Source organism: Ovis aries, chromosome 18, assembly GCF_016772045.2.
Source record: "Ovis aries strain OAR_USU_Benz2616 breed Rambouillet chromosome 18, ARS-UI_Ramb_v3.0, whole genome shotgun sequence".
Taxonomy (NCBI): domain Eukaryota; kingdom Metazoa; phylum Chordata; class Mammalia; order Artiodactyla; family Bovidae; genus Ovis; species Ovis aries.
This window is the reverse complement of record NC_056071.1, coordinates 21,665,767-21,684,876: the sequence shown is the minus strand read 5'-3', so window position 1 is coordinate 21,684,876 and position 19,110 is coordinate 21,665,767. Positions and strand designations below refer to the sequence as shown.

At 42.7% G+C, this 19,110-nt stretch overlaps 1 protein-coding gene and 1 long non-coding RNA gene across 4 annotated transcripts in view; one reads left to right on the top strand and one right to left on the bottom strand.

Moving 5' to 3' along the window:
* Positions 1–2,291: 2,291 nt before the first annotated feature.
* Positions 2,292–11,016, bottom strand: LOC132658113 (uncharacterized). Its single transcript, XR_009597208.1, has 2 exons — positions 10,446–11,016; positions 2,292–3,082 (listed from the first exon to the last, which is right to left on the bottom strand). It is a non-coding gene; the product is annotated as an uncharacterized LOC132658113 (long non-coding RNA).
* SEC11A (SEC11 homolog A, signal peptidase complex subunit) overlaps positions 10,644–19,110 on the top strand; it is a 32,885-nt gene continuing 24,418 nt past the window's right edge. For 2 of the 3 annotated variants that reach the window (XM_042235108.1, XM_027957088.3), the window contains exon 1: positions 10,859–10,997. In XM_042235108.1, the coding sequence (XP_042091042.1) occupies positions 10,947–10,997 (51 nt within the window). In that variant the 5' untranslated portion in view covers positions 10,859–10,946. Of the gene's footprint in view, positions 10,712–10,858; positions 10,998–19,110 lie in introns of those variants that run through there. The other variant, XM_012098497.3, reaches the window with a different exon arrangement.

Genomic DNA, 19,110 nt, shown 5'->3' with positions numbered 1-19,110 from the left:
TGTCTACTTCGTTGGCACATGGGTTCTTTACCACTAACACCACCTGGGAAGCACATTTATATAGATAATAAAAAATTAAAACAAACAACAAAAAACCCATGGCTTTCTCCTCTCTAAGAACTAAAAAGCAAACAGCAAGGCCCCTTTCTCCTTTTAGTCAAAGCACAATGGCCAAACAGGAAATTGATGCCGCCCACCCCCTACCACTTGCACACACATACCAATCCGGAAAGCCGAGCTTCCTTCTCCCAGCTGCCCCTGCAGCTGTCCAGGACTTTTTAAAGAGAGCTCTCTGAAACTCACCCAGGGAGACTTGAGTGACCTTAGTAATACTCTCTACACAGAAGACACCTTTGATTTGGGGGAGTGATACTTCTTCCTGATGCTTCATGTTATACTGAGCCACTTCATTACTATGTTTTTAAATAGTTACAATTACTTTATTATTATTAATTGTTTATTTCTTTGGCTGCACTGGGTCTTAAGTGCAGCATGTGGGATTTAGCTCCCTGACCAGGGATCGAACCCCGGGGCTCCTGCATTGGAAGCGGAGAGTCTTAGCCGCTGGACCACAAGGGGAGTCCCAACAGACACTTTGAAACCATAGTTTCTGATGTCTGTAGCCACTGAGTTGGTGGGCAGAAAGTCCCATTTCTTTAGCCCCTGACCTGATCTTGGGGAGGTGGGGTGGATGGGTCCCCCCTCAGCAAACCCAGATAGATCCTTTTGGGAGGTGGCACTGGGGAAGAGCTAGACATCCAGTGTGACCTGGGCACTAGCCTACCCAATATGCCCGGGGCCACTTCCTTTCCTGTCAGGGTCACAGGGAGACCTTCTCCTTCTACCCACCACTTCCTTCATTGGGATTGGTCAAGGAAAGGAAAACTGGGTGAGATCATAGCTTTATTTTTTTCCTTGAATAGAGTTTTCCAAAATGGCATCACCTTTGCTTCTGCTGGTAAACACCCTTGATTTGTACAGAAGTGACTTACTGAGGTTCAGTTATATAATGACAGGCTTTCTTAGGCCTGAGCATTTGGGTATCAGCTGAATCCACTTCCTGTTTTTGCTAATTATTAGCATTTATTGCCCACTTACCATTTGTCATCCATTGTGCAAACAGCATTATCAACATGTACGATCTTGTGTAATCTTTGAATGATGAAATGATTTTTATTCCCCATTTTACATGCCAGAAAAGTGAGGATAAAAATAGCTAACTAACTGGCCCAAGATCACACAGCCCGTGAGTGGATTAATTTGTGATTCAAAGTCGAGTGGATCTTGGACTTTCCTGGTGGTCCAGTGGCTAAGACTCTGTGCTCCCAGTGCAGGGGCCCTGGGTTGGATCTCTGGTCAGGGAACTAAACATCACTTGCCAAAACTAAGAGTTTGAATGATCCTGCATGCCTCAACTAAGATCCAGTACAGCCAAACAAACAAATAAAACCCCCCAAAACCAAGCAAACAAAAAGTTAAATGGGCCTGACATATACTCTATAAGATGTTTCCTTCAGGCAGGCCAGCAGGATATATGTAAAGAAAAATACCAGACGTGCCATTGTGATTGATGGGGTCCAGAAGACTTATGTGTTGGAAAGATTGGCAGTCTGGTGAGCAGAGAAAATAGCAAGTCAGAGACCCGCATTTGGAAAAGTTCATTCCTGAGGCTTTACATCTTTATGTAGTGTGGTATCACCTGTCCTAAATATCTGAATTATTTTCATAAGAGGTACTGTTTTGGTCCCAACACTGCAGGGAAGCCTCGTTAAGCCTTTCCAGATCCACCCAGTTTATATTAATCTCTCCAGGTCCTCTTCCTTCCTAACGGATTCTTTTCATCCCAATTATTTCTTACTGAGCCTCCCTTTTATTCAAAATTGTAAACTCCCAAGGAATGAAAACTGGGAGCTAGCCATCTCCCCACACCTAGCCCCGTTTCTAACCTGTGCTGGACATTATGCTTCCTTTATTACAATACAAAGCTGACCTAGCCGTGGTCCAGCTTCCCTCAAGAATTTCCTTTGACTAAGGCCGTGCCTGAAAGAGTCTTTCTTCTATGAGTTTCAATAGCGTGTATAGGCTAGCAGTTATATCTAGCTTGTTTCCTTTCATAATAGATACCTTTTTCTTTTTCTTCTTCTGCTGCAAATGATACTGAAAACCCTTCAAGAACGAGGGCTATATTTTCTGGGTTTTTTTTTGCCATGCCATGTGACATTTGGGATCTAGCTCCCTGATCAGGGATGGAATCTGTGCCCCATGAAATGGAAGTCCAAGAGTATTTGGCATTTTTTTTTTAGCTTTTTTATTTAATTTTATTATTTTAACTTTTTATTTTGTATTGGGATGTAGCTGATTAACAAACAATGTTGTGATAGCTTCAGGTACACAGTGAAGGGATTCAGCCATACATATACAAAAGCATGGAGTCTTAACCACTGCACCACCAGGGAAGTTCCCTATATCTTCTGCTTTTTATTTCAATAAACCCACTTTCAGCCTTGAGCACACACTGTGAATCTGAGTGAGGGTAATCTTATCCTTAAAGTCATCCTTGATCCGTCTGTCTCTGGAAGGACTGGGCCTCCATTCATTCATTTGACAACCTTTCTTATGTATTTGTTTCACCTAAGAGGTTGGGAGTAAAAACATAAGTTTTAAAGCTCTTGCCCCCAGGAAACTCAGAGTCTAGTGAGAGCAACAGATACACGATGTGCAACTACACAGTATACAAATGCTGCTGCTGAGTCGCTTCAGTCGTGTCCGACTCTGTGTGACCGCATAGACGGCAGCCCACCAGGCTCCCCCGTCCCTGGGATTCTCCAGGCAAGAACACTGGAGTGGGTTGCCATTTCCTTCCCCAATGCATGAAAGGGAAAAGTGAAAGGGAAGTCGCTCAGTCGTGTCTGACTCTTCGCGACCCCATGGACCGCAGCCCACCAGGCTCCTCCGTCCATAGCATTTTCCAGGCAAGAGTACTGGAGTGGGGTGCCATTGCCTTCTCTGACACAAATGATGGTAGGAATGCAAATAGAAGTGCAGTGAAGTCTTCCCAGAGAAGGTGGTGAATGAGTTGAATCTGAAAGGCAAGGAGGAATAAAAAGTGCTGGGGTGGGCTTCCCTGGTGGTCTAGTGGTTAAAGAATCTTCTTGCCTAATGCAGGGGACACAGGTTTGATCCCTGTTCTGGGAAGATCCCACATGTCCCCAGAGCAACTAAATCCATGCGCCACAACCACTGAACCCCCGGTCTAGAGCCCATGCTCCTCAACAAGAGAAGGCACCGCAATGAGAAGCCCTCTTATGGCAACTAGAGAGTAACCTCAAATCAATGCAACTAGAGAAGACCCAGCACAGCCAAAAAAAAAAGTGCTGGGCTGAGATGGAGGAGGCCTCTCTTTTTAGGCAGAGGAGACAACTTATGTAAAAGTGAGAGTGTGGCATTCAGGGAACTAAGGTCTCAAATGCAAGGGGAGGGAGAGGGAGGCAGGGGCCAGATCACAAAGCATCTTTTGTAGCATGCTAAGGAATTTGACATATCCTGCGAGTCAGGAGGATCTACTGAAAGATTTTATGTAAGAAAGTAACATCACCAAGTTAATGGCTTGGATAAATCACTCTGGCTGCTGTGTGGAGGGTAGATTGGAGTAAGGCAAGACCTGGAGCAAGACTGCAGGTCGGAAGACAGATTAGGGCTTCACTGCAATAATCATCAGGATAAGTGAAAGTACCATGAACCAAGGTAGAGACAGTGGGAATGAAGAAAGTGGTCAAAGAGAGATATTAAGAATGTAGGGGACTTCTCTGGTGGTCCAGGGGCTAAGACTCCAAGCTCCCATTGCAGGGGGCTCTGGTTCTAACCTCAGTCAGGGAACTAGATCTCACATGCCACAACTAAGACCCAGCGCAGCCAAATAAATGAATTTCAGTGCAAAACCCAGGAAAATCAGGATAAGTTGGTTATCCTAGTCTAGATTCATTCTTTTCTCTCTTGGATCATTCACTCTGATAGAAGTTAGCTGCCATGTTGCAAGCTGCCCTAAAGAGAGGTCCAGATGGCAAGAAACTGAAGGAGACCTATGGGAAACAGCCAAGTAGGAACTGAGGCTTCAATCCAACGGCCCAGGAATAACCAAGACCTACCAACAATTACCTGAGTGAGCATGGAGCAGGCCCTCCCTCAGCTAAGCCTTCAGATGAGACAGCAGCCCCTCTGGATAGTTTGACTGTAACTTTCGGAGGGACTTTGAACCTAAACCACTAGTAGGTGAGGGTGGTCCCAAATTTCTGACCCACAAAACAGAGATAATATTTCTTGTTTTAAGTTGCTAGGTTTGGGGGTGATTTGTTATACAGAAATAGATAACGAATTCATCAGATCAATGAAAATGAGGGGAAAAGGGTGTGATAGGTTTCCAGGACCTACCATAGTAGGATAACTTTCTCTAGCAGCCCAGACAATGTGTTTGTCTGCTTTATATGCCATGGATATTATGCAATGTCCAACAGTATCTGTTTCTCTCAACAATATCTTTTGATAAAGGAATTTTGCCAAAATCTTATTTAGTTTTCTTACTGAGCTATTAATCATTAACACTGTGACTGACTTTAAAAGCTTTTTGGCAAAAATGTGACCTGTCACTGTTTTGGCTATAAAAAGCACAGCTTCAAAGTATAGCTCTATAGTTTTGATCTTTAGTGAGAGATTTTATCAAAGTTATATTAGACAGTATTATTTTGTGGGTTTTTCTTCCTCTAGAAAAAATTTTTTTGGGTATCAGATTGGCCATTAAAAAAAAGGGACTAAAATCTCATAGACTTAGTTGACACTGTTTTGACCAAATCCCATAAGCTATGGAATGAAACACACGTGATGTACTGGGAACCAGGGGCAAATAGACAAACAGTTTATCTAATTTATTTTTTAAGCATTTTCATTAGAGTATAAAAAAAATGTAAAAATTAGAGTATAGTTAATTTACAATATTATGTTTGTTTTAGGTGTACAGCAAAGTGAACCCATTATACATATACAACATACCTATATCTACTTTTTAGATTCTTTTCCCATATAAGTCATTAGAATATTAAGCAGAGTTCCCTGTGCTCTATAGTAGATCCTTATTAGTTATCTGTTTTATATATAGTGGTGTGTACATGGCAATCCACAGCTCCCAATTTATCCCTCCTGCTTTCTTTTCCCCGTTTGTTTTCTACTGCCAGTTTAATAAAACATACTTCTTAGAGGCTTATCATATGCCTATTAGCACCATTCTTTTTAGCTGCTCATCATAATTCATTACACTTGTGGGTTACCCAGTTCCAGTGCAGTCAGATTCACCCAGTATAGATATTTGCACTGGATTCCTGGGCAATGTTTCATTTACAACTCTTTTTCTGAGTTTGAACATATTCAGCATCCTGATTTAATTAACTTTCAACTAACTGATTTGAATTAATGATCCATTTTTGTTAGTTGAAAATAAAATGTAACACAGTGAAATTTCAAATTTAACACATAAATTAAACACCTATCATGAAACAATACATTAGAGTAACTGCATCCTACCAACTGAACATAAGCTGAGACAAACTATAACCTAACGAGTGAAATGACTAGTGAGATATAACATGATTTCTCAGAAAACCATAACTAGTCTGACATTTAAAGTTTATGAAGTAGGGTACTTCCCCAGTGGTCCAGTGGCCAAGATTCCATGCTCCCCATGCAGGGGGCCCAGGTGTGACCCTGGTCAGGGAATTAGATCCCACATGCCATGGGACAAATAATCCCCTATATTACAACTACTGAGCCCTGGTACCCTCGAGCCCATGCTGCGAAACTAGAGTAGCCCCTGCTGGCTGCAACTACACAAAGCCTGTGCCCAGCGACGAAGACACAGTGCCACCAAAAATACATTAAGTAAATAAATTTTTTAAAAAATCTATGGAGAAAGTTAGGTACTGTTAAGAAGGCTGGGGAGAGATGAATGGACAAGAAAAGGTCCTTGCCTTCACGGAGCTTATGTCTATTTTCCTCCACAGGCCTTCCTAATTTTGAGAAATCAGGGATTCATATTTTGACTCAATAAGTGTGGTTTATCTTTGCACAATAGTTGGAGATACCCAACACACACATATTTTAAATTCATCAAATATGTGTTGGGTGCCCAATGTTTGTCAGGTTGTGCATTCGCCACTGGAAATTTAACAACGAACAAGAAGTCAATGGTTCTTTTTTCTTTTTTGTAACAGCTTTATTGTGATATAATTCACATACAATACAGCTCACCAATTTGAATTATACAATTCAGTGAGGAGCTACTCCACATTCAAGGTCAGGAGGGGTGGCTGTGAGGAGATACCCTTTGTCCAAGGTAAGGGACAGTGGCTGCACTTTGCTGGAGCAGCCGTGAAGAGATACCCCATGTGCAAGGTAAGAGAAACCCAAGTAAGACGGTAGATGTTGCAAGAGAGCATCAGAGGGCAGAGACTGAAACCATACTCACAGAAAACTAGCCAATCTGACCACATGGACCACAGCCTTGTCTAACTCAGTGAAACGAAGCCATGCCGTGTGGGGCCCCCCAAGACAGGCGGGTCATGGTGGAGAGGTCTGACAGAATGTGGTCCACTGGAGAAGGGAATGGCAAACCACTTCAGTATTCTTGCCTTGAGAACCCCATGAACAGTATGAAAAGGCAAAATGATAGGATACTGAAAGAGGAACTCCCCGGATCAGTAGGCACCCAATATGCTACTGGAGATCAGTGGAGAAATAACTCCAGAAAGAATGAAGGGATGGAGCCAAAGCAAAAACAACACCCAGTTGTGGATGTGACTGGTGATAGAAGCAAGGTCCGATGCTGTAAAGAGCAATACTGCATAGGAACCTGGAATGTCAGGTCCATGAATCAGGGCAAATTGGAAGTGGTCAAACAGGAGATGGCAAGAGTGAATGTTGACATTCTAGGAATCACTGAACTAAAATGGACTGGAATGGGTGAATTTAACTCAGATGACCATTATATCTACTACTGTGGGCCGGAATCCCTTAGAAGAAACGGAGTAGCCATCATGGTCAACAAAAAAGTCTGAAATGCAGTACTTGGATGCTGTCTCAAAAACAACAAAAATGATCTCTGTTCGTTTCCAAGGCAAACCATTCAATATCAGGGTAATCCAAGCCTATGCCCCAACCAGTAACTTCTTCAGCTAAAGAAGCTGAAGTTGAATGGTTCTATGAAGACCTACAAGATCTTTTAGAACTAACACAAAAAAGCTGTCCTTTTCATTATAGGGAACTGGAATGCAAAAGTAGGAAGTCAAGAAACACCTGGAGTAAGAGGCAAATTTGGCCTTGGAGCACAGAATGAAGCAGGGCAAAGGCTAATAGAGTTTTGCCAAGAGAACGCACTGGTCATAGCAAACACCCTCTTCCAACAACACAAGAGAAGACTCTACACGTGGACATTATCAGACAGTCAACACCGAAATCAGACTGATTATATTCTTTGCAGCCAAAGATGGAAAAGCACTATATGGTCAGCAAAAACGAGACAGGGAGCTGACTGTGGCTCAGATCATGAACTCCTTATTGCCAAATTCAGACTTAAATTGAATAAAGTAGGGAAAACCACTAGACCATTCAGGTATGACCTAAATCAAATCCCTTAATGATTATACAGTGGAAGTGAGAAATAGGTTTAAGGGACTAGATCTGATAGACAGAGTGCCTGATGAACTATGGACGGAGGTTCGTGACACTGTACAGGAGACAGGGATCAAGACCATCCCCATGGAAAAGAAATGCAAAAAAAAAAAAAAAAAAAAAGCCTGTCTGAGGAGGCCTTACAAATAGCTGTGAAAAGAAGAGAAGCGAAAAGCAAAGGAGAAAAGGAAAGATATAAGCATCTGAATGCAGAGTTCCAAAGAATAGCAAGGAGAGATAAGAAAGCCTTCTTCAGCAATCAAGGCAAAGAAATAGAGGAAAACAACAGAATGGGAAAGACTAGAGATCTCTTCAAGAAAATTAGAGATACCAAGGGAACATTTCATGTAACAATGGGCTCGATAAAGGACAGAAATGGTATGAACCTAACAGAAGCAGAAGATATTAAGAAGCGGTGGCAAGAATACACAGAAGAACTGTACAAAAAAGATCTTCACGACCCAGATAATCATGATGATGTGATCACTAATCTAGAGCCAGACATCCTGGAATGTGAAGTCAAGTGGGCCTTAGAAAGCATCACTACGAACAAAGCTAGTGGAGGTGATGGAATTCCAGTTGAGCTATTTCAAATCCTGAAAGATGATGCTGTGAAAGTGTTGCACTCAATATGCCAGCAAATTTGGAAAACTCAGCAGTGGCCACAGGACTGGAACAGGTCAGTTTTCATTCCAATCCCAAAGAAAGGTAATGCCAAAGAATGATTAAACTACCGCACAATTGCACTCATCTCACACGCTAGTAATGTTTAAAATTCTCCAAGCCAGGCTTCAGCAGTATGTGAACCATGAACTTCCTGATGTTCAAGCAGGTTTTAGAAAAGGCAGAGGAACCAGAGATCAAATTGCCAACATCTGCTGGATCATTGAAAAAGCAAGAGAGTTCCAGAAAAACATCTATTCTGCTTTACTGACTATGCCAAAGCCTTTGACTGTGGTGATCACAGCAAACTGTGGAAAATTCTGAAAGAGGTGCGAATACCAGACCACCTGACCTGCCTCTTATAAGAAACCTATATGCAGGTCAGGAAGCAACAGTTAGAACTGGACATGGAACAACAGACTGGTTCCAAATAGGAAAAGGAGTGTGTCAAGGCTGTATATTGTCACCCTGCTTGTTTAACTTATATGCAGAGTACATCATGAGAAACGCTGGGCTGGAAGAAGCACAAGCTGGAATCAAGATTGCCAGGAGAAATATCAATAACCTCACATATGCAGATGACACCACCCTTAAGGCAGAAAGTGAAGAGGAACTAAAAAGCCTCTTGATGAAAGTGAAAGTGGAGAGTGGAAAAGTTGGCTTAAAGCTCAACATTCAGAAAACTAAGATCATGGCATCTGGTCCCATCACTTCATGGGAAATAGATGGGAAACAGTGGAAACAGTGTCAGACTTTATTTTGGGGGTGGCTCCACAATCACTGCAGATGGTGATTGCAGCCATGGAATGAAAAAACGGTTACTCCTTGGAAGGAAAGTTATGACCAACCTAGATAGCATATTCAAAAGCAGAGACATTACTTTGCCGACTAAGGTCCATCTAGTCAAGGCTATGGTTTTTCCAGTAGTCATGTATGGATGTGAGAGTTGGACTGTGAAGAAAGCTGAGCGCCGAAGAATTGATGCTTTTGAACTGTGATGTTGGAGAAGACTCTTGAGAGCCCCTTGGACTGCAAGGAGATCCAACCAGTCTATTCCTAAGCAGATTAGTCCTGGGTGTTCACTGGACAGTCTGATGCTAAAACTGAAACGCCAATACTTCGGCCACCTCATGCAAAGAGTTGACTCATTGGAAAAGACTCTGATGCTTGGAGGGATTGGGGGCAGGAGAAGGGGACGACAGAGGATGAGATGGCTGGATGGCATCACCGACTGGATGGACACGAGGTTGAGTGAACTTCGGGAGTTGGTGATGGACAGGGAGGCCTGGCTGCTGTGATTCATGGGGTCGCAAAGAGTCGGACACGACTGAGCAACTGAACTGAACTGAACTGGAGAGTTTTATAAGTATCACCACAATCAATTTTAGAACATTTTCAACACCACGCCCTAAAAAGAAACCCCCATACCCACTAGCATCACCTCCCACTTTATCTAACCTTCCCAGCCCTCTGCAGCCACTGCTTTCTGTCTCTATGGATTTGGCTATTCTTGACATTTTACATAAAATTCATGGTCTTTTGTGATTGGCTTCTTTCATTAAGAAACAATGTTTTAAGAATCTAATTTTTAAGGGTTAATCTGTGTCACAATATTTATGTTTCTAAATAATATTCAATTGTATGGATATACCACATTTTGTTCATCCCTTCATCAGTTGATGAATCCCTCCGTAATCCATCAGGTGCTCAGTCGTGTCTGACTCTTTGGGACCCCGCAGACTGTAGCCCGCCAGGGTCCTCTGTCCATGGGATTCTCTACGCAACACTGGAGTGGGTAGCCATTCCTTTCTCCAGGGGATCTTCCTGACCCAGGCATCAAACCCAGGTCTCCTGCATTGCAGGGAGATTCTTTACCATCTGAGCCACCAAGGAAGCCCCAGGGTTTGGCAGTTTTCTCCTCTTGTCTCCCTCTGACCTCTGGGTTTGGTAGTTTTCTAATCCTATCAGATTTTCTCTACAACTAAGAGCTTTTTAAACTCCGGAAAGCTTCAGGCAGTGCTCTGAAAGTCACAGCCTCCGCCCTAACCCAACAGCACTTATGGAAATACCTCAGTCGTCAGTTTCCCGGAGCTGAGGACAAGTCCAGCGCCACACCCAGACTCGCGGCCCGGGCTTGAACTGAGGCGGGCCACTCAGGGACTGTTTCTGCCCGCAGAGACACGGTTCCCTATTGGCCAGCCGTGCGCTAGGTCCGGCCTTCCGGAGGTTGCAGGGCGGTCTCCTGTCTAACCCTGAGCAGCCGCCTCAGTGTGGGGCCACGAGGATGAGCTCGGGAAGTGGGCTTCAGTCGCTCTCAGCAGATGAGCTCCAGGAGGTACGAGAGCCTCCTTTAGCGAGGTCAGGCTAGGAGGCTGGACTAGGATGGTCGGGAGTCCCTTTGTCTCCTCATCGCGCCTAGGGGGCGGGGCCGCGCCGGTTCCACCCCGGAAGCGGAAGTGCGGGGACCGCGGGGGTCCTATCCAGTGTGCGCTTGGCTCGTGCGCCAGCCGTTCCTCCCGCCGGTCACATCGTGCCCTCTCTTCTTCTCGTGTACCCTCGCCGGCCCCGCCATGCTGTCTCTAGATTTTTTGGACGATGTGCGGCGGATGAACAAGCGGCAGGTGAGGTTGGCCGCCCACCGTTCCCCTTGTACCTTCCACTGTTGCCCCGCGGACCTCTGGGCCCCTGTGAGAGGGCCTGAGCGGGTCTGACGCCTGGACTCTTCCATCTCTTTGTGGATTCTGTGTCCAGAGATAGCTTTATCCACTCGCTGTTTTAGCCCTTAACTGAGACCGGGCCTTCTCCGGGCGGAGCTGGAAGCCTGATCGTCACGTTCCATTGCCCATAATGAGGCAGGGAAGCAAGTGCAAACCGTAGGGCTCTTTGTAAGTGGGAGTTGGGGTTACTTATTGTGTTAGACTGGGTAAGGCGGCAAACTTCAATCGCAGTGACTTCCGTTGGATTCTGGCAACTGGGTTTAGCAGTGCACTGCTCTGGCTTCTGGGATGCTCGGGGAGACGATTATAGGCCCCACAAAAGCCATTCTATTTTGAGCCCGTTCGTTGTACAGCTGGGCCCCAGCGGTCTGTACTGACTTCCTGGAACCACCTTCGAGTTCAGAGTTGAAACAGTTACTCTGCTTGCCCTCGAGTCCACTTTAGCGTTAAGGTGTACCTCAGAATATCAGTGGCACAGGGATCTTGAATCTTACATTTCCTGATTTTTGTCCTTAAACCTTACTCCGTTCTGAACTTAGAGATCATATTCCGGATAGTACTGTTGCAATTATTTGTTGTTGTTGTTGTTTAGTCGGTTCTGTCATGTCCGACTCTTGCGACCCCATGGACAGTAGCCCTCCAGTCACCTCTGTCCATGGAGTTTCCTAGGCAAGAATACTGGAGTGGGTTGCCATTTCCTTCTCCAGGGTATCTTCCTGGATCAGAGATGGAACCCGTGTCTCCCGCATTGGCAGGCAGATTCTTTACCAGTGAGACACCTGGGAAGCCCTGTAATTATTTAGTCATTGGAAAAAGTTGCTTCTTTTTGTCTTCGGGGTCAGTAGTGTCTGAAGAGCCTAGTTTTGCTTGCCTCGGACCTTTTTACAGTATTTTGCTGTTAAGAAGGATCCTGATGTCACTATTAAAGGTTTTTCTCTTGGGTGGCTATTTTGCAGTTTATAATTACCATTTAGGGAAGAAAATATGCACCCTCCCCTTACTCCCCTTCATACTCAGCTAGCTCAGTGTTACCTCCTCTCAGACGTGTTTCCTACTTCCTCCAGTCATAATTGATCTTTCCTTTTCAAATTGCACGATGTTTATGTCTTTATAACATTTAAAATTTTCACTTGTGTTTTTTCATCCATATCTGAATTTCTAGGTGCCACAGACATTTCTCTGGAGAAATTCTTATTTGGGGCCTCTATTGTTCCCTGTGCTAGGTTCAGTGAGAAAAATGCAAAGATAAATAAGACAGACTCTGACCTTCAGGAGCATCAATATGTAGAAAATGACTTAAGGCAGAACAGTAACTATTTTGAGCTCTTGCTATATGTGGAGTGCATTAGATACCTGTGAGGTAGGTCATTTTATGCCCATTATACAGGTGAAGAAAATGAGCAGCCTACCAGAGACTGTTAGGAGGAGATGGGAAGGATTGGATTGCATGGGGATGGGGTGAGGAAAAGTTAGAAATGAGGTTTTACCTGCACATAGTATCTGAGCAAAAAATTGATGGTGATTATAGGTACTGAAGGGTTTCCCTGGTGGCTCAGCAGTACAGAATCTGCCTGCAATGCAGGAGACTAGGGTTCAGTCCCTGGGTTGGGAAGATCCCCTGGAGGAGGGCATGCCTACCCACTCCAGTATTCTTGCTTGGAAAATCCCATGGGCAGAGAAGCCTGATGAGCTACACAGTCCATAGGGTTGCAAAGAGCTGAACTCCACTCAAGTGACTGAGTATGCATGCATGCATACGTACCGAGAGCTTACTAAATGAAAAGAGGGAAACTAGAAGTTTCATCAAATGTTTGATTAATTTGAGTTGTAATTATTTTTTAATAGAGGAATACTTTAATATAGTAAACTCCATCCATTTAAAGTGTATCAGTTGAGGGAATCCCCCGACAGTCCAGTGTTAGGACTCGGCATTATCAATGCTGATGGCCCAGCATCCATCCCTGGTCTGGAACTAAGATTTTAGACGCTGCCTGGCAAGGCCAAAAAAAAAAACAGTATCAGTTGATAAGTTTCTACAGTTATATACCTACATTACAGTCAAGATACAGAACATTTCTATCACCCACGAGATCCTTTGTAGTTCATCTCTCTAACACTTGGAAACCACTGATTTGCTTTTTGTCAGTATCAGTGTGTTTTATAGAAGTGGAACCAGATATGTATTCTTTTGAGCTTTGAGTTTTAATTGATTTTTAACTTGTGTGTGCCAAATCGCTTCAGTCATGTCCAACTCTCTTCATCTCTATGAACTGTAGCCCTCCAGGCCCCGCTGTTTGTTTACTGTATGTAATTTTTTTTCTGTCTGCTTCACAATTTTCAGAATTAAAGTGTTTCACTACCTTCATGGCATCCAATAAGCTGTTGCCAGATTAATGTCTTCTCTCCTGTCCTCAAACTTCAGTAGATCCTATCGTAAGGTAAAGTCCCAAGCCCCTTAGAATGGCATTTGCAATAAGTCCTAGCCATTTTACAGTATGCTCTTTCTCTCTCTCTCGTAAACTGGGGTTTAACTTTCCTGCCTATTTCATTTCACTGCATGTATGGACATGGTTCTGTTCAAACTTTGTGTACTTAACTGTCTTGAGAACTCCCCTTGTATTATTTCTGAGTCTTTGTATACTGCCCTAGACTAGTCAGTTAGTGCAGTCACTCAGTCGTGTCCGACTCTTTGCAACCCCATGAATCGCAGCACGCCAGGCCTCCCTGTCCATCACCAACTCCTGGAGTCTACCCAAATCCATGTCCATCGAGTCGGTGATGCCATCCAGCCATCTCATCCTCTGTCGTCCCCTTCTCCTCCTGCCCCAAATCCTTCCCAGCAGTAGCGTCTTTTCCAATGAGTCAACTCTTTGCATGAGGTGGCTAAAGTGTTGGAGTTTCAGCTTCAACATCAGTCCTTCCAGTGAACACCCAGGACTGATCTCCTTTAGAATGGACTGGTTGGATCTTCTTGCAGTCCAGGAACTCTCAAGAGTCTTCTCCAGCACCACAGTTCAAAAGCATCAGTTCTTCAGTGCTCAGCTTTCTTTATAGTCCAACTCTCACATCCATACATGACTACTGGGAAAACCATAGCCTTGGCTAGACGGACCTTTGTTGGCAAAGTAATGTCTTTGCTTTTAAATATGCTATCCAGGTTGGTCATAACTTTCCTTCCAAGGAGTAAGGATCACCTAGAATATTAGGTGATCTCTAGAGCCCTTTTAACTGTTATATATTATTTTATTTGTCTTCTCCCCTTTACATTGTGGCTCTTTTACTATAATATCAGAGCACAGCTTTTCTGAGGCTTTCCTTAATCCACAAAGCCCTGATTTGTAGTTTGCCCATTTCTATGGTGTAAATACTTCCAACATGGCCAATTTCAAGCTACGGACATGACATCACTGAATGTTGAATTAGGAAGAAATGTAGTAGGATGCAAGTATAATTTCCACCTTACAAATAAAATTTAAAAAATGATCGCAAGAACATAGATAATAGTAAAATGTAATAAAATAATTAGAAACTGATGAATTTAGATTATTTGTTAACTTTGTTTTTAAAGTAATTATAGTAATTTTCATAACACTGTGTTTAACAATCAGCTTGCAAGATTCCTCAGAATTTAGCAAGTTGGTTCCATCACTCTTCTGGTTGTAGGTTAATTTCTTGATGCCCATTGAGATAGCCTTTGTGCACAGAAAAGCCTGTTTAGAATTCTTTTATTTAAAAAAAAAACCTCAATTTATAACGGCTAAAATTTAAAAACTAAATCTTTTAGAATCGGTTTTCAAATCTTAGCCCATTGAAAGTCTAGCAATTTTTTTTTTGGGCACACCACGAGGCCCGTGGGATCTTAGTTTCCCAACCAGGTATTGAACCTGGGCACTTGGCAGTGAAATCACAGGGCCCTGACCACTGGGGACCCAGGGACTTCCCAGGTCTAGCAAATTTTAAGAATCACTTTTAAGGGCCTTTGAATATTTAGGCTAATTTGTAAACAGACATCTTAAAAACATTAAATTTGATTTATAAATTTAAAGAATTTCCTTTTTAAGAAGGTTGACTATTCAACAAACATCAGTGCATACTTATGTAATTTTTATAAATATGGAGCTTAAGTTCTCTCACATGTTTCAGCATTTGAATATAATATATAAATAGTAAGCTTTCTGATTAAAAAAATAAATCTATAACAATTATACATTTTTAATTAAAATTGCAAACTTGACCTACTTTAATAGGTCAGATTCTCTTTAAATGTTACAAAAACTTAAGATTCCAAATAGGGTATTAACACTACATAATTTCCTTTAAGCATTTCTGTTCTTAATTGTAAATTTTCCTGGAGTGAAAAGATGATTATTTGCTAAATAAGTATGTTATGCCAAATAATTGTTATATTACTTTTATCTGTAATTATCTATTTGCTGAGAATTTTTTGTTTTTGTTTTTTGCTGAGAATTCTTAATGACCAGAAGACTTTGGCCGGCCTGATTGGATCCGTGTTTGAGCCCTGATGGACTAGTCTGACTGTCAGAATTTCCTCTTAGTGTCTCCTTAGGTCTTTTCCTTTACTTGATTGAACTTGGCGTTTCTTTGGATTTTAATTATCTGTATGTTTTCCTACCAAAATCTGAAGACTTTAAGACTTGGCACAATCCTTTCATTTGTTGTCTTTCTATTTTAAAAAACAATATTTTGGCCATGCCCATGAAGCATGTGGGATCTTTGACCAGGAGTTGAACCCTGCCCCCTGTAGTGGGAGGGCAGAGTCTTAACCACAGGACCACCAGGGAAGTCCCTCTTTCTATATCTATCTTTTAGGATCACTTACTCTTAATGGCTACTGTAGTGATTTCTGATTGAATTCCAGATATTTTGGGTAACTTTTTCTTTTTAATAAATTGGCCCTCTAGTGAAGCACACAGAAGCCTAGATTTTTCTTAGACTTGGACCCAGTATGAGCAAGTGTACTGCAAATAGGACGTATATACAACACCGAGGACGGATCCATTAACTTTTTTGATTATTGAAAGGTAATCTGGTCTTGTTTAGGATCGGGAAAATCTTTAACACTAGCAGGGTGTTAAATACAGAGAGTTGCCAACTGGTAAAAGATGCTCAACCACTAAAATGGATAAAAGAGGACTCTTAAGGGGTTCAGAAATAGTGTGTGCAGAAACCAGTAATTATGCCTTTTAGGATAAGGGAGTCAACAAAGAACTAGCAGAATAGCTCCCTCCAAGACTTCTTTGGAGAGGGTGTGGCTGCCACAGGGACATGCAGTGACATTTGCCGGAGCAGTGAGCTGGAACTGGTCCATAGAAGCAGCCTACTGAGAGGCTGAGAAGTTTGCCAGTGTGTGTGGGCAGGAGCCAGTCTGTGATGGTCTCTGAGGTGAGCACTTGCAGACCTCCTGAACTCAGATCTACTGGCTACCTGGTGAAATACAAACACTCCATGGGAAGAGAAGCCCTTCCCACTCTCTGTGTCTTGCAGAGGCCCTGCAGTGCCTTTGTTAAGAAAAATGTACATCCTTGAGGCTGTGGGAAAAGGTGCCCTTGTTTACAGGGCTCAGCCTAGTAACACAGAAGGATGGATTTGGCACTGAAAGACAATAAATTTATAATGCCTACTCTTCCACTGTTCTCTCAGGCCAGCCACTTAAGATGATGGAGGACACATAAGACCAGTGAAATTCATGACTGTGCCCATGTGACTGTTGTGCTTTAATTACCTGTAAAATAAGTTTTCGGATCAGAAGCAGTGTTGTATGGAATATCACGATGAGTCATAAGGCATTCTGTAAGGTCATGGGTGGTGGTTTTGGTGGAAATACTGAAGACAAGGAAGACAGATCTGTGGCTGTGGTGGTTTAATTGCTAAGTTGTGTCCAACTCTTTGTGACCCCATGAACTGTAGCCCATGAAGCTCTTCTGTCCATGGGGTTTCCCAAGCAAGAATACTGGAGTGGGTTGCCATTTCCTTCCTCAGGGGATCTTCCTGACCCAGAGATCAAACTCAGGTCTCCTGCACTGCAGGGAGATTCTTTACTGCTGAGCCACTAGGGAAGCCCTCTGTATCCAGTCTATCCTAGAAAGAAAAAAGTACTGCTCCTTCTATGATGGAAGTGATCCAGTATCAGGAATGGTGGCATTATTGGTCTTTGCATTTGGCAGTCTAGGCACTCATCATTGGCTAGAACCAAATTGGTCTTGGTGAGTGGAAGTCCACGTTGCTAACCTTCATCTTGGCTGCTGTAGCCACTTGACCATGAGTCCACTGGTTAAGGGACATGGGTGGCTAGGGAAAGAGGCTGACTGACACTGTGATATACTGCATTACAAGTTAAATTATGGTTTGAATCTAGAGAATCAATCACTTCAGTAAGAAGAAAGGAGAGGACAGCAAGAGCCAAGCCAGATCGTGGAAGGCCCTTTGTACTTAGGGGTTCGGAATTTATCCTATAGGTGATAAGAGAAGATTTTGAGAGGTGGTAAGAGAAGATTTTGAGCAGACAGCTCAGTAATGTTATTTTCATTTTATGAACAATAATTATATATTGATGGATGAATTAGAAAGATGTACTAGAGATAGAGCTGTCAGATTGCTTCAGTAGTCTGGAAAAGTGGAAATGAGATGTGAAGTAAGGCAGTAGTCATAGAAATAAAGCCAGTGGGTTGGATGTGAGAGATGTTGGGAAGGTAAAATTTAGAGGACTTTCATGGATGGTGGGACTAACCACTAAGCTAGAGTATATGGAGGGAGGTAGAGGAAAAGGCGGAGAAGGCAATGGCACCCCCACTCCAGTACTCTTGCCTGGAAAGTCCCATGATGGAGGAGCCTGGTGGGCTGCAGTCCATGGGGTCGCTTGGAGTCGGACACGACTGAGCCACTTTACTTTCACTTTTCACTTTCGTGCATTGGAGAAGGAAATGGCAACCCACTCCAGTGTTCTTGTCTGGAGAATCCCAGGGACAGGGGAGCCTGGTAGGCTGCCGTCTCTGGGGTCGCACAGAGTCAGACACGACTGAAGCAACTTAGCAGCAGCAGCAGAGGAAAAGCTCTGTACGTGTTGAATTTAAAGTGTCTATGTAACACCTAGGTGATTTTCAGTAAATAACTGGATATACTTACCAATTGGATAGAATTGGTCTGGTCTGGAGAAGAGATTTGGGTGATATATGCTGATATGTGATGACTGAATCTATGAATAGACAAGACTGCAGAGTGGGAAGAGAAGAGGGCAAAGGTTGGACTCCTAGAACACTTGTATTTAATGGGATGTCAGAGAAGAGGTCAGGTTCTGAGGTTGGTGACACAGAAACCAAGGGATCAGGGAGTGAGAAAAAGTTAATCAAGTGCCAAGTGTCTCAGAAAAACAAGGTAGTTAAAATAAGATCATGGACTCCCTCCTCCTGGTTTTTAATGAATAGTTTAAATAGTTAATGTATTTACATTGTTCTCCCCCACCCCCACAAAAAGTGAAAGTCACTTTTTCCTATAGTCTTGCCAGCATTGTGTTTTCAGACTTGTAGATTTTTTTCCATTCTAATAAATGAAAAGTAGTATATCAGGACAGCTTACTTGTATTTTGCTCATTATGAGTTTGGTTGAGCATATTTTCATGTGATTTTGGAGTTTATATTTCATTTTCCGTGAGCTAGCAGTTCATAACACTTGCCTATTTTCCTTTTGGATCATTGTTATTGATTCCTAGGATCTCTTTATAGGATGATCAGTCTTTCGCTTTATATATATATCATAAATATTTTCTCCCAGTTTGTCATTTGTCTTTTGATTTAGCTTATAGTATAATTTGCCATGCATAGTTTGGTTATTTGCTCTTTATATTGTTTTGGCTGGTCAAATTTACCATTTTTTCTTCATGGCTCCTGGATTTCAGGTCAATTTTAAAAATTTCCCTTACTCCAAGGCTTTTGTAGTTTTTTGTTTTTTGTTTTTTGTTTTTTTTTGGTGTGGACCATTTTTAAAATCTTTATTGAATTTT